A 15,886-nucleotide genomic window follows, 5' to 3' on the forward strand; every position below is an offset into this window, starting at 1 on the left:
ACCAAAGAGGACACGATTTCCATGATAGGGCCCATGCCATCGCTGTCTTCTTTTAAATCCCATTAGGAATTCCACTTAGAAGGAACAACACTAATCTACTCTTATTCATCTTCTTCAGTTTTAGTGATCAGTGTAACTGCTGTCCCTCTCTCCCCTCACGTTACAGATCTGGGGCTTTCTCCTCCTGTAGCCTCAGCTTACAAAATATAAAGATAAGTAACAAATGAGCCAAAACAGCCTTGTTATGAAAAAAAAAATAATCCATGGAGTTGCTCAGTCGGTTAAATCAGGACATTCCCACTGTGTGCAAATACAGCAGAGGGCCCTGCAGCTCCTTGTGACTGATTTGGTAAAGGCAGATGCAGAAGCAGGTGTGATACCTTGAAGTCAGTGCCTCGTGCGTTGGAAGGGCTGGGCAAAGGGGGTAATTTTGCCTCATGAGCTCTAGCTGTGGGCTGTGGCTGGAAGCAACAGGACTGCCTGAATTTCCCTGTAGGTTTGCTCCTCTCCCCTGGGAGCCGGGCATGCAAGGAAGCACTTTAGATCTGCCAACAGCAGCATAAGAAGGTGTTTGGGCCAATGGGAGAGGCTGGATTCAACAGCATGGGAAGCTTCTAAGCAAAGCGTGGTCCTTATGGGTATATGGGCCTAGAAATCACAGATGCAGAAAGTTTTATTTTATTTATGTCTTTCTGATCCAGACACAGAGAAGTACTTGCTTTCCCTGAATCCCACTGTGTTGCACTTTGTGGCATGGAATGAGGGAGGAAATATATCCCTTATAAAAGACTACGTGGTCTTAGGGAGTAACAGCTTGGCACGCAATAGCCCTTTTTTATCTGCTGCAGGAGCATGGGGGCTCAGTCTTTTAAAGAAAAGAGCGCAATAAATGCCAAAAACCTTTCCAAGTGTAGAGCTGTGCTTTAATTTTAAGGGCAGGGACAGGTCAGGGGGAATTTCACCCAGACTTGTTTAACCAGCTCTTTGCTCAGTCTCAGTTGAAAGGATTCCCAGTAACCTGTTGTTCCTGAGACAAGCTGACCCTACAGCTCAGCTGGTCCCCATGTCCTCATGGTAACCAAACTTAACAAGGCAAGCTCTTGCTCCCTGTTAGGCTGACTTTATTTGAACTGCAGTTTCATCCACCGGGAGTGAGGTTTGACTTAGAGAAGAGCAAAAAAAACCCTGTGAAATCCTGTGATTGTTGTCCACAGGGCACTGAGAGCACAAGGAAAAGCTGTTCTCTTCACACACTGGCTCTGCAAAAATATTTTTGGGCACCTGAGCTGCAGTAGGGCTCTTTCCCTCTCATGGCTCCAAGCCAGCAATGAAAGCTTTACAAGTCTCTTCCTACCAACAGAGACATCTGTACAGCCCCCAATTCTTCAGTGGCTTAATACAGCTGGAAATGCCTGGACTGTAGAAAGCTTCTCTCCAGAAAATGAAGATGGAGGAACAGTGCCCAGCTCGCTCTTTCAGCTGCCTCCTCTTTGTGTTTTCTAAGTGAGAAGCAGTAAAAGCTGATTTACGTCATTAAAGCCAGCAGATATGACAGATGCAGGCAGACGGCAAATCAGCTGACTGAAGAGATGCTGCTTTTACTGCTGGGTTTTTGGAGGAACCATGCTAGCAGGGAGGAGATCAAATGCTTGGGGATTCAGCTGGGAGAGGGCCAGAGTCTGTGGGTGCTGCGTTTTCCACCTGCCATTTGTGCTGGGGGTGTAATAGGGCAGACAAGATCTGACACAGTCATTTTTTCCTATTTGCATTGGCCTCGCTCAGGCTTGTTTATTTGGGTTAGGCGGGGGCGTCCTGCAGGCGCGGCGGCGGTGGTGCCGAATCCTTTCCCCGTTTACGCCGAATGTGTAAATGAACAGCAGCTGCCTCTGCCCTCCTGTTGCTCAGCATCCCCAGAAACACTTTGTGAAAAGGGATTGAAATAGCAAGCAAATGTCAGCACTGCGCCGGAGTGCAGCTCCAACTTAGGTCTTTGAGCCGGAAAGCTTTCCAAACGCAAGAGAAAAGCGGGAGCTGCACAAATCCCAGTTTCTGCAGGGGGGCATTTGATAGAGTCATAAAATCATAGAATCACCAGGTTGGAAAAGAACCATCGGATCATCGAGTCCAACCATTCCTATCAATCACTAAACCATGCCCCTCAGCACCTCGTCCATTCCCCCCTTAAACACCTTCAGGGAAGGTGCCTCAACCCTCTCCCTGGGCAGCCTGTTCCAGTGCCCAATGACCCTTTCCATGAAAAATTTTTTCCTAATGTTCAGCCTGAACCTCCCCTGGCAGAGCTTAAGGCCATTCCCTCTCGTCCTGTCCCCTGTCACTTGGGAGAAGAGGCCAGCACCCTCCTCTCCGCAGCTTTCAGAGGGGAGGCTGAGCTGTGCTCATCACTGGGGTGGTACTGGGTGGCAGATGGATAGTCACCAGCAGAGCTCAGTAACCCCAGGAGAGGTGCTGTAACTTCCATCTCTGAGGAGCTAAGTTAAGGTTGACCTTTAAAAAATGGCATTGGCATTCAGGCCCTTCCACTTTATGCTCCACGGCTTTGAATCACAAGGCTCTGGCTTGTGCAGACTGGCCAAAGGTATTAAAGACTTCACATTTTGGTGTCATAGCCCAAGTTATACCTACAGAGCACCTTGCTCTCTGCTCAGATGACAGCTTTGCTCCCTGCCCCGTGGGTCTGCCCTCTCCCCTGTATTGGTCCTTATCTCCTGGGTGTGTTTCATCTACCCTGCTGTAGAGCTCCATGGCTGGGTTTTTCAAATCACATCAGGAGATTTTGGTTCCTTCCCAGTAAATCCTACAGGACTGAGCATCCTTGAGCATTCTTGAGCACATCAGGGCTAGGGTCAGAGGGAGACGACAACTGAGGATGACAAATAAGCGGACATGAGAGGGTGTAGGGTGTCTCAGTCAGTCTGGAGGGACATAGTCGTGACATTAATATCACCCTGAATTCTGACATCAGTACAACCAAAACAACCAGGTGACTTAGTCACAGTTTACCAGGGCTCACAAACCTGGCTCAAAGAGGCTAGAAACCACAGCTCCCCCCAGCTTTTTCAGGAAGAGACAACTGACAACTAATAGCAATCATTCCCTCAATTCAGTTCTCATCAACAGCTTTCTGCAAGCTTGACATCTTTACCTGCAGGAGAATAAAGACCCTCAGAGAGACTGAGCTGACAGGAGTGAGCCCTCCACTATACCGCAGATCAAGCACAAATGAAATCATTACCAGCATTTGAGTACGATCTCTGATTCCTTTTCATTAGACAAATGCAAGTGGGTGCCTGCTGCAGTCGTCGTTTGTCCCAAAAACATGCACCCCCATCACATGGAATGAATGGGCAAAATACAGTAATGAGTCTTCTTGCCTCCTTTCTGTGTATTTAATTCACTTGTATTAATTGCACTCTAATTCCAGGGAGCACACAGCTCCTCACTAGCTTTATTTCCAGATGGCATTTTGAGCCTAATGTCACAGTGGGAAGTCATAAAAGCTCTCCTAGAGCAAATTACCTGAGGAATCAAACAGCTCCAGTCTCACTCAGGAAAATGAATTTCTGTAGCCTGAAGAAATAGATTACACACCGAGCCCAAGCCTGCTTCAGAGGTGCACAACTGTCCTGCACCTCTGTATGGTGCATGACCGCTCCCATTTTAAAAGCCCACCTAGCTAGATCTCCTCTCTTTCTGGATATGAGGTCCTGTTAACATCTTTTGAAAACCCACAGGTCAGCTAGAAAAGAGAAATTTAAAAAACCTACGACTTTACCAGTGCAAGGAAGTGGTACCTGGGCACGCAGGACTTGATTTTGAAGAGTGTGGAGGAGGACAAATTTCCCCAAGATTTCAGACTCAAGGGGGAGTGACTGACTAAAGCACATCACTGTAGCACCCCAGTGAGCATTTGGTGATCTCTGAGCAGTTGCTGGCTATGCAGTATCCCGTAAAGAAGTGTTGGGGCCTCCAAGACCCAGTTAGACTCACCGTGGTTTCATCTTCATGGAGCACCTGGTCATAGCCACTCAGTGCGACACAGAAAATGATCGCTGTGACATCCTCAAAGCAGTGAATCCACTTCTTGCGTTCTGACCGCTGGCCCCCGACATCAAAGAGCCTATGGAACAGGAGAAGACCATCGGCACCTGCTTTTTACGGGTTTGGAGGAAACTTCAGCAGTCTTGGCATGTTCAGACCACATGGTCCCTGGAAGGCTCCAAACAAAAACCAACAGATCTTTAATCACTGGTTGAGTCTTCTCCAGATTCTGGAGCTGAGGAGGACCAGGAGGAGCATTAACAGTTGGGGATGTGGGGATTTGTAGGAGTGTGCTGGGTCCCAAAGGCTCTGTGGAGGTTGAACACCACACGCTCTTGTTTTATATGCTCTAAATACAGTGTGTGCGGCTTTCAGCCTTCCTGCCCTCTTCTCTGCTGGCTGGTATATATATATATATATATATGTAGTGTTAAACACAGGTGATAGACCCATTTTAGAGAAAAGATTTGGCTGAATATTTTTATCAGGCTCAGGGCCAATCTTGTGTCACAACTTCCAACAAAGAGATGTCATTTGGGTTAGAAAAAGGTACCAGGAGCTCCTGTTTTAAAGGCAGTGATTTTCAAGACAAGATTGCCACACATTGGATATTGTTGATTCCCAGAAATGTTGTGTCCTCTGCAGTGGGACTCACCCTTGACTTCAACACTTTAACAATTTCTTCTTTGGGAACTATGGGGAAATCCTGTGACAAATAGATGCCCTGAAAATTTACCTGTATATGCAATTTTAGACTAACCTGAAGTGGAGGTTTTTGAATGTGAAGTGGGTTTCTACGATGCCAGTTGTTTTGACCCTGGTTCGGAGGATGTCCTGCTCCGTGGGCTGGTAGTCTGCAGCTCCGATTCGATCTAAGCTGTCTAGGTAGCTAAGAGAAGAAAGGAAAAGAGAAAGAAAACAGATAAGAATAAGACACACACATTAATCTTCGTCAATCTCAGATGAAGCCTTCAGCTTCCTATTAATCTTTTTCACTCTCATTTTTCACGGCTGCACGTATTGTAGTTAAACAGAAAAAAATCCTATTCTGTTGAAAAAGAAATGCTAACAAACCCCACTAACCTAAGCATAAAATCTGACAGTGAACCGAAAGCAGGAAATTAAGCGTGCGTGTGTTTTGAGCCCTGACTGCAATCTGTGAACACACACAGTTTTAATATTACTTGCTATTTTTATTCTCTGAGGGATGAAGGTCCCAGTCGGTCCATTGTGCTGGATGCTGTACACACACATGCTTTTCTCTAAGGGTTTACGCAGATAAGAGATTGGAACATATAAGTCTCATTCCCAGAACAGACAGGTTGAGTCACCTTTGGGACATGCCTCTGTCTCTGCTGGGAAAGGAGGCAGACGGGGCACCTTGTTCTGATGAGATGCCTTGCTTTCAGTCAGCTCGAATGAAGGGAGGTGAATCTGACCGAGTGAATCTCTGCTTTAGTTTAAAATCCAGCACAGGGCTGGGGCTGCGGGAGATGCAGCACTTGGACAAAATCTAGGGGCCCAGTTTGACAGTTTTAAGGTGCGAGTACAAACTGGGGTTTTTTTGTGGGGCAGGGAGGGCAGGTAGAGGGGAGATTTAGCTTTCTAAAACACATCACTAGTTTAAAAACGTTTTCCCTTATTCTACTCTAAACGTTTCCCTTATTCTACTCTAGGCTTAAAATCTCTGAACACAAATGAATCTATAAATCTATGAAAATCTATGCCTCCATAGGCTGAAACTTTTGTCATAAAATGCAGAGAACCCAACAGCTGCACACGTATGACCACAATCAAGACAATTTTTCTAAACAACTTGGACCAATTGAAACTAATTTATAATAAAAGAGTAATGTGGACACAGAGCTGCATTACACAGTAGAGTCTCTCTCACTGCCATTGAGCTGCACCCAGATGATCCAGTTCCTCTTAAAAGGGGTTTGATGTGCATTACAGGGCGTAAATGCCTACCTCTAGCCGCAAGACCATCAACTGAATGCATGAGATGCTTTCAGTACACTGTGACTGTAATAAAGCAGATCTGTGCATGTGCAGTGGTCTTGCCTCTTGATCTCTGTGCTCCTGGCAGCGCAAAGAGGCAGCAGGGCAGGAGTAGCACGTTGGGGCAGGACAGGAAGGTTACCCGCTCAGGTGTCAGCCAGAGGATGGCAGCTTTGTCCAATGCAGCTTTGCAGAGGATAAAGAGTTGGAGGAGATGTACAGCTGCAGAGGAGAAGACACTGCTGTCTTTGGGGAGTATGGGCTCACTGGTGAGTGCAAGAAGGTGTGAGCTGGAACCCTTCACATAAGATAGCCATGATGTCTAAGCCTGACTTTTTCTTTCAGTTTGGCTAAATGAGTTTGGGGTTTTTTTTAATATACAGCCTGGGTTTTGTCCTTATGCGTGACCCGATCACACCGGCTCGATAGCGAGTCCACTTCCCCCTGTGCCTTGCCAAAGCACATCCCACTTGGCCCTGTGCTGCTGCTGTAGAACCTTTCCCTGTTCAATCAGAAAGCAGGAAAAGGCTTTCTATTTGTGTCCTGGAGGGAGTGCTCTGAGCCTGGGCTCCAAAGCAGGACGCCTTGTACGCTGGGGCTGTGCACTCCGCTACCTGAGAAAACTCACTGCCACTGGCTTTCAAGCCAACGCCACTGGTCTGGAAAAACAAACAGGCAACTAAACTCTATGCTAAGGTGAAAAACAAACCTCACCCCACTTTAACCAAGTATCTTGGCTACCCACTATTTTTACCATTCATTTTTGCTGAAGAATTGCAAGAATCACATCACCCAGAGAGAAGTATATAAACTAAGGAGGCTTTTTGATATTGTGCTGTTTTTCAAGCATTTAAAGGCACTGTGGTTTTGTGACGGATAGTCCATTAAAAGCCTTATGATGGGCCCTGGGTGGATGAATGGGGCTTCATTTGAAATCAGATCCTCTGCTGTGGTGGCTGAAGCTACGATCACTCATCTATTCACAACTGCTGTCAACTCCTGTTATTTAAGAGACATCTCTTCACACGTGCCCACAGACAGAGGTGGCTCTGCAGTGTTGTTAGTCAGAGACCCAGACACTCCTCTGTCCTCGGGAACAAAATATTTCAAGGTGATGGTAAAAAGTGGAGGTGTAAGAGAGGGAAGGATTTTGGCAGCACACTGAAGACCTTCATCGTATCTTGGCAGTACCCTGAAGACCTTCATCATTTCCACCATCTTAATTATCCGTATTTTCCTGTAGAATCATAGAATGGTTTGGGTCTGAGGGGACACTAAAGCTCATCCCGTTCCAACCCCCCCTGCCATGGGCAGGGACACCTCCCACTGGATCAGGGGCTCCAAGCTCCATCCAACCTGGCCTTGGACACCTCCAGGGATGGGGCAGCTACCACTGCTCTGGGCAACCTGGGCCAGGGCCTCCCCGCCCTCACAGGAAACCATTTCTTTCTAAGATCTCATCTCAATCTCCCCTCTTTCAGCTTAAAACCGTTCCCCCTCATCCTGTCCCTGCACTCCCTGATCAAGAGTCCCTCCCCAGCTTTCCTGGAGCCCCTTTCAGACCTGGAAGCTGCTCTAAGGTCTCCCCGGAGCCTTTTCTTCTCCAGGCTGAACAACTCCAACTCTCTCAGCCTTTCCTCGTATGGGAGATGCTCCAGCCCTCCTCTCATGCTAGGAGTACAGCAAACGAAGAAATCTACTGCAAACTGTCCAAAGGACTCAGCATCACAGCAGCTCACAGACAGATGAGTTTGTTACTGTAATTACTGCCTTCAATGTGTGATGATTTCCTTGTGAACAGGAGCTTTCTTTAAACCCCAAGCTGCATGCCGGGATTTTAGGGGGTTCTTACTCTTGTTACCAGCGTGCACGGCCTACAGCTCTTCTACGCGGTGTTCCCCTTGGCTGCCTGACAGCGAATTAGCTCCAGATTCGATTTCATCCTGCATACAACCTGGCTTCTCTGAGGCTCGGAAAGCCCTGCCTCCCTTTGCATCCCCGTGCATGGAGGGGATGAGGCCTATTGTGCCTGGCTCCGCTGGAGTTACTCTGGGGGATCAGAGGTTTGGGGGAGCTGATGTAGCCTGCCAGCCTCTCAAGGGAGCAGGATGATAGTGGCAGAGGGAGGAGAGCCAAGCAGGATCCATCCCATCCACCCTCTCCTCCTTGACAGCACTCAACTTCCAATCCTAGCTGGGATAACTTCATAGGAACCTTGGCTGGGAGGGTCTCTAGCATCTGTCCGGGTGAGGGCACTGCTTCCCAGAGCTTAACTGGTGTTGCGGTGGAGAAATACTCAATATCCCTGATACTCAGCCTTCCCTGGCTTCAGAGGAACTGAGCTCTGCGAGTCTGATGCCTCAGGATCTCCCACGCTCATGCACCCAGCCTGGCTGCTTGCCAATACACCCTTTGTCTTTTATGTTAACTCCTTTCTTCATCTCTTCCCTCATTTCTAGTCTTTCCCGTCATTCTCAGTGCCTTACGCTATTTCAGTTGCCTGTTTTTTTGCGTCTGTTCCCAGCAGTCCTGATGAAGTTCAGCCACCAATTTATATGAAGGTATACAACACTCAGTGCTGGTTTTGAGGCTGCATTCCAGAACTGTTTACTCCTCTGGAATTTCTCCCATCTCAGGCTGCAGCAGATATTTTTTTTTTCCCCCCCTGGACCTGGCGACAGCTGAGTTAGACCCTGTTGGCACATGTGCCCCATGGAGCTCAGGAGCGTGCCGTGGCACGGCTACAATGCTGATATCCAATTGCGGGAATGGGAAGCTCAGACAGGTTGCTCTTTGGATGCTAAGCTGGTTAAAGTTGCTGCTTGTTCCCCTTGGTTCCTGCTGAAGTTACCTCCGAGGTTTCATCGGAGTGCTGGTGCTCCCTACTTGGAAGGACTTGCCGCTCCGTTGGGTGCGAGCCCGAGCTGGCAGAGGGTGGGATGTCATGGGGGTGTCACCTCCTTGGGAAAAGGCAAACCCAATGAGGGACAAATTGCTACACATGGTGCTGGATGGCAGCACTCCTGGTTTGCCCTCTGAACCGCAAATCTCAAGGCCAAACTGTTGCTGCAGATAATTAGTTGTTGCAGCCAACAGGCTCGATGACACATAATCCCCTCAAAAGCTGGCATCTGTTTAACCAGCAGAAATAAGAGCACTTTGGAGGCCACGGAGCGAGTGCTCAGCTCTCTCCCTTCCGTGACATCTTTGTGGCACAGTGCTGGCATCAGAGCTCCTTTCACTTCCCAGCCCCGGGGTTCGCGCGCTGGAGTGAGAAACGTATCTGAAATGACACATCAGCTCTTATTTGCAGCCTGCCTTGCCCAGGGCTTGCAGGGGTTAAAAAAAGCTGAAGAAAGGTTAGAAGGTTTTTGAGTACATGAGTAACCCTCTAGCATTTATACTCCTGAGCTGAGCAGCTCCATGACTGCCTATATCTTTTATCTTAAATGCTTTGTTTTGAAGCAGATTGCAGGTTTCTGAGTCAGCCAGTTTATCAGGCTCAGAGAGGTGAAGCCCAACTATATTACACTTCTAAAAGCAAAATGCATGAGAAACGGCATTTCCTAAATACAGGGAGAGGACCTCATCGAACTGAGGCTACGAAAGGCAGACACTCTATAAGGACTAGCAGATATTAAATATCTCCACACCGTTATATTGAAAATAAGGAGTAAATATAGTTCCTTACACCTTCCTTTGCCATTTCTAACAGCATGTGGCAGCAGCACCGTTGATGCCAGGGATGCTGCATGCAGAAAGGGCTATTGTCCAAGCTGTCCCATGGTAATGGACCAGCAGCAGCAGCCTACGTGCAGTGCGTGTACGGGGACCCCCCCCAGGCACTCTGCCACCACGGGAACCTTCAGCCAGCGTTCTGCCTGTGCCAAAGGCTCTGCTGGCTTGTCTTCTGTATGAACAAGTGTAGCTGAGGTCCCTGGCCATGGTCAGAGCTGGATACCTGTGGCAAGGCTTACACAGACATACATTCATGCCTGTCGAGGTTAATGGTGATAACATGGTTAAACGTCTGTTTAAGATTTTCTTGACTTAAAGGTGACACCTTGGCAGTCTTTTTGCAAGCAGCATTCAGCTCACATCCGAGGTGCCGACACCGCACGGAGGCAGAGCTCATGTCCTCAGAGCTCAACATGCAGCAGGGCAGCAGCAGCCACAGCCTGGCTCTTGGTTTGGGGTGGATTTGCAGATGGGGGAGTAGGAACTCTAAGGGAGCACGTCTCGATACAGTGACATCTTCCCAGCTGTTCCTCTGTCCTGCCGGTCCTGGCCTTTGTCCACATCTTCTCTGTGAAGGAAAGGCCATGCGTGGGATACCCCAGCCTTGTTTTGTTGGCTTGCGTCATATTTGATTGAAAAACCAGATCCTCGTTTATCAACAGACGTAGCTGAGTCATTGCTGGGTTATTTTCTACTCCACATACAGAGACACTCGAGGGTCAGCCCCAACATCGTGTCCTGGCAAATGATGAGTTTTTAATCAAGGTTGTCATGCACAGGATCCATCTCTTCTAACTCTATGTGAAGACGGCTCTACCTGAGCACTCCTACCTAGCTCACGGTTGGAAGGTTATCTGCATTTCAGCTTAGCTTGTACTGCAGCTACTTCCTTTCTTTCACTGATGAACACACAACTCAACATATATTTAGCATTAAAACCACATAATATGTAGTGACTGTAGGGTATGGATTCAGAGGATAAGCACTGGACTTAGGGAGTGTCAAATGCATAGTAAACTCTTGTAGTATGTGGTACCACAAGAACTGTATGGGTGCTGCTCCCGAAGGTGAGATACAGCTTGGTATGGCTACCCAGGGCAGCTGGGGCTGGGCAGACACCCAGAGGCTGTGGCACCACAGCATTTTTCCTGCAGACACCCTGCCCAGCCATATCTGCTGCAATATTTTAGGGGAAGGGGGAAAATAAACCACAGCCTGCTTTCAAAAGCCAGCACTTGTCTAGCACACACAGCAGTGATACAACACGTGTCTTAAATACTCATCAGTTATGAAAGCCTTGAGATGCAGCCTTCCTGTTGCATGGGGTCCCTTCAGTCCCACCTTAGGGTAGGGACAGGTGTGTGCAGAGCCCTCCTATGCTCCTAAGGAAAGCCAGAAGGTGTTATGAGCTGCCCCTTGGGCACTCATGGGTGGGTTATGGCAGGCAGGAGGAAGAGATCTTAGAAGATAAGTAATTCAGCTAAGAGGGCAAGAGCATTATCTGGCATTTCTGAGCCCAGCCCAAAGAAGGGAGGTCTTGGGAATTCAGTCCAGGACTTTGGGCAACCTGTTTTGTGTTCAACTGTGCCTGTGTGCCCCACTCAGTCAGTCCTGCCTTGATGCGAATCATGTGAATTATGCCATGCTCTACTGTCCTGCCACTACTCCTAATGATAAATATCCTCTTACATCCAAATGGATCAAATAGTGGCATGGACACTCCTCAGCTTCCCTGCCCTGAACCCAACCAGCAACAACATACTTCTAGTGCCGCCTTCTTGCAGGTTGCTAACAGCAGGAGTGGTGGTCACCAAGCCCAGAGATTACTGGGGTTATTTTCCTGGATGAACTCTCTGGATCTTCATTACTTTCCCATGGGAAATGAGGATGATCACAGAATCATGGAATCATAGAATGGTTTGTGTTGGAAGGGACCTCAAAGCCCATCCACTTCCAAGCCACCTGCCATGGGCAGGGACACCTCCCACTGGATCAGGTTGCTCCAAGCCCCATCCAACCTGGCCTTGAACATTTTGAGGATGGGGCAGCCACCAGTGCTCTGGGTAACCTGGGCAAATGGCTCCACACCCTCACACGAAACAATTTCTTTCTAATATTTCAGCTAAATCTCTCCTCTTCCAGCTTAAAACAGTTCTCCCCCGTCCTATCCCTGAACTCCCTGATCAAGAGCCCTTCCACAGCTTTCCTGCAGCCCCTTTTCAGCACTGGAAGCTTCTCTAAGGTCTTCCCAGAGCCTTCTCTTCTCCAGGCTGAACAACCCCAACCCTCTCAGCCTGTCATGATCCTTGCTGTTAAAGAATGGTGCTAAATCTTAACAGTAGGGATGCTACATTGCAAGGCATTTTTTTATCCGCCCTACACTGTACAGGGCTTGCAGATCAAAATCAACTTGACAGGCTGATATTCATATTAATGATAGGTGGGGAGAATGAACAAAAGCAGGTTGGAGTTTAGCTGTCCTAGTTAGAGTCGCAGTTTTCCAAGGCATGACTGGATCCAGAATAATTTTTAGCATCGCATGTGGATGAGCAGTGTCACTAAATAGCAACCACATAACAAAGGTACTTCAGGACAGACAGGGACCTGGAGCTAATAAGTAAGCTTCTGGCTCGCTTTGCTCACTGGTGGTGGTCTGGTCAGCAATATATAACAGTCTTGCTAGCACTGGAATAAAAGGACACTGTGATCCAGTTTGAGCTTGTGATCAGAGAGCTCTGGCTAGGGGAGAGGTGGGCTCTGGGGCAAAAGCCAAAAAGCCAACACTAAAAACCTACTCAGAAATAATTTTGGAGCCCCGCTGGGAAAGCAGATGTGGGCTCATCTTTCTGCAATGGAATTTGAAAATTGGACAGTATGTAAGATGGGCTGATAAAGATTTTTTTACACATTAGAGCCCTTACAAAAGAGAAAACCAATGCGTCTGGATCAGATCAATAACCCACCTAGCTTAAGTAGTGTCTGAGAGCAGATGTTGAGAGAGGAGTATGAATCCAAAGTCTCAGTTTTTCCAGCCTCCAGTACTTCATATGGATAATGGAGTTTCAAAGAGAAGGCTGACATCTGTATATTTATCACTCCTCAATGATTTTTCTTCCAGAAATTTGTCTAGGCACTTTTTGAAGCAATGCGAACTTCTACCAGTCACATCTGCAGCAAGGAATTTCCCAGCTCAGCTACTCTGCCTGTGAAAAACTGCCTCTTTCCAGTTTTTAAACTGCCATGTCAGAGTTTAACTTTGTTAGTTATTGCATGGGAACAGCTGTCCTTTATTTCCTCCCTGTTCCCCACTTGTTTCTCTGTAGACACCTCCACAGATCTCCACACACCCCCTGTAGAGCATCTCTGTGCTAGTCCTGAGACAGCCTGCATGGCAGCTCTTGGGAGCCTTTTGTTCCACCAGGAAGGGGGTTTCCTGATCTCCCAGATCCTATCCAAGATGAGGAAAGGAGTGAGACCCAACTGCCTTGTTCTTTATATAACTGTCTGCTTTATACAATGCTACCTGGAGAACCAAGGAGCTTAATGCCAGCCCATTGGAGCTTCTGCACGGGCAGAGCTGGTGAATGTGGTTTGCTAGCTGCGGTTGGATCCCTTTTAGGCGTGTCCTCATCTTGGCAACGCTGCTGTTTATACGAAGTCTCTGCAATTTAAATCATTGTTTAGCGCAGAGCCGCTGACCACAGCGCACCTACGCCTTTGTTTTATAAGCAAAAGATTTTTATGGGGGCTGGCTGGATCTTTCCAGCAGCGCTCCGTAAACCCAAACCCACTGCGATGATGCACGGCTCAGGCTGTGCAAGGGCTTCTCTCCTGGTGGCCCTGCATGCAGGTGTTTTCCGCACACCAGGGCAGACGCACGCACTCATAGGAATTCAGCTGAAGGAGAGGAAGGCTCAACAGCTCCAGCAGAGCTCTTGCTTTACATAAGCCTCTGCTCCCTTTTAATGACCAGCTCTGAAGGACAGTAGCTGGGCTGGAGCAGGGGTGAGACGTGGTGGGACTCAGCACCTTGGAAGCAAGCAGGATCTATGCCTAAACCTTTATGCAACAGAGTAAGTGGGTTTGATGCTTTTTTTTTTTTTTTTTTTTGCTCCAGGACTGCTGTTATCAACCTGCTGACAGTGGAGCTGACTGCTATACTGTGAAAAAAAAAATAAGAAAGAAAGGAAAGAAAAGGAGAGGCTAAAAATAAGCTGCAGGGAGTTCGGGATAATGAAGGGCTTGTTCTAGGAAGGAGCCCTGATCAGAGGATGCAACCCCTGCACTGCAGTGGAGCTCCTGGCGTGTTCGCATGAGGCTGCTGGTTCACTCACACGACACTTGGCTGCTCAGCCCAAACAGGGGAAACATCAACGATGCTGACCCACTGCGGCCACATCCCCCCAAGGAGCACACAGGCACGAAGGCTCGCTCGCCCCAGCACTCCTTACATCACACAGTGGCAAATTTGATTTGGCCTCAGGGCAATCTTGTGAGCTCATCACTCAGAATTACTCTGAACCAGGAAAGTAAACAGCCATGACCACAGATGAAACCAGTCCTGTGGACTTTAGCCTTTTGATCAGCTGCTGACCAGGGAGATTGACCAAGGACTGTTGTGGTTTAACCTCATTCAACAACTCAGCGCTACAGAGCTGCTCATTCACCTTGCCCCTGCCCCACAGTGGGATGGGGAGGAGAATGAAAAAAAGAGCTCATGGGTTGAGATAAAGACAGTTTGATAGGACAGCAAAAGGGAACTAGAATAGTAAAAAATAATAATAGTAACAATAATAGAGTATACAAAACAAGTGATGCACAACACAATTGCTCAGTGGCTGAAGCCCAGCCTGTCCTTGAGCAGTGATCACTGGCCCCTGACCCACTCTCCAGTTTATACACCGAGAATGATGTTGTATGGTACGGGATAAACCCTTGGGCAGTTTGGGTCAGCTGTCCTGGTTCTGTTCCCTCCCAGCTTTATGTCCATGCCTCACCTTCTTGCTGGCAGGCCAGCATGAGAAGCTGAAAAATTCTTGACTGCTTAGCAACAACTGAAAGAGAGTAGCTGAAAGAGGGGAGATTTAGATGAGATATCAGGAAGAAATTTTTCACTGTGAGGGTGGTGAGGCCCTGGCTCAGGGTGTCCAGATGGCTGCCCCATCCCTGGAGGTGTTCAAGGCCAGGCTGGATGGGGCTTTGAGCAACCTGATCCAGTGGGAGGTGTCCCTGCCCATGGCAGGGAGGTTGGAACTGGATGATCTTAAAGGTCCCTACCAACCCAAACCATTCTGTGATTCAATGATTATGACTAAAAACATCAGTGTGTTATCAACATTATTTTCACCCCAAATCCAAAGCCTAGTACAACACCAGCTACCAGAAAGAAAAATAACTCTATGACATGAAGGAAAGCATTATTTAATGATATCTGCACTCTTGTATTGAGTAGACAGAGGGAGCCCATAGATGGATGATAGTGCAATTATGACTAGTGGGCTGGGTCTGTTGGGAGCTGACTTCAATTAAAGGTCTCATTTATACATTCAACATGCTGAGGAAGCGGGGCTGCTAGTTTTGGAGTGGGAATCATGTTTCTGGACCTTCTCATCTGTCCATTTTCCTGACCTATTAGCAAGCCATAGAGATTTCTGCTTTCAAATCCCATTTAAGCATCCCGGTTAGAAACTGGGGGTACCAAAACCCGAGAGAGCTCTGTTGTGGGCAGCTATGACCCGCAGATAGCAAAAGCTGGGAATTCTACCCTTGGCTGCATGCTAAAAATGTCTTGGTTATCCCAGACATAGGTGGATCTCTTGGGCACGTAAGATCTGTGCTACTCAAATGGACTTGCTGGTCCTCTCTGCAGTTGTCAGGCTAAGGCTCCTCTGAGAACAGCTTTGCTTGTGGTATTGCAGCATTTTGGTTTCAGGATGGATCCAGAAGAAGAGACACATAAAGGAAAATTCATGGAGCTTCTCATTCCTTTAGAAAAAATTTGGCTGAATCATTGTTAGAAGGGGATTTCTTTGCCTTGTATCAAAACAGCTTGATAGTTCCCACCAGTGAAGGCTGTCACCTGGTCCAG

The 15,886-nt window shown here is 47.8% G+C and overlaps 1 protein-coding gene across 2 annotated transcripts in view; it reads right to left on the reverse strand.

Annotated features, from left to right (window-relative positions):
- Positions 1-15,886, reverse strand: part of GNAO1 (G protein subunit alpha o1) — a 153,567-nt gene that overhangs the window by 21,978 nt on the left and 115,703 nt on the right. For both annotated transcript variants that reach the window (XM_069868709.1, XM_069868710.1), the window contains exons 5-6: positions 4,820-4,948; positions 4,009-4,138 (exon numbers count right to left, since the gene is read on the reverse strand). In XM_069868709.1, the coding sequence (XP_069724810.1) occupies positions 4,009-4,138; positions 4,820-4,948 (259 nt within the window). The remainder of the gene's footprint in view (positions 1-4,008; positions 4,139-4,819; positions 4,949-15,886) is intronic.

Source organism: Phaenicophaeus curvirostris, chromosome 14 (assembly GCF_032191515.1).
Source record: "Phaenicophaeus curvirostris isolate KB17595 chromosome 14, BPBGC_Pcur_1.0, whole genome shotgun sequence".
Taxonomy (NCBI): domain Eukaryota; kingdom Metazoa; phylum Chordata; class Aves; order Cuculiformes; family Cuculidae; genus Phaenicophaeus; species Phaenicophaeus curvirostris.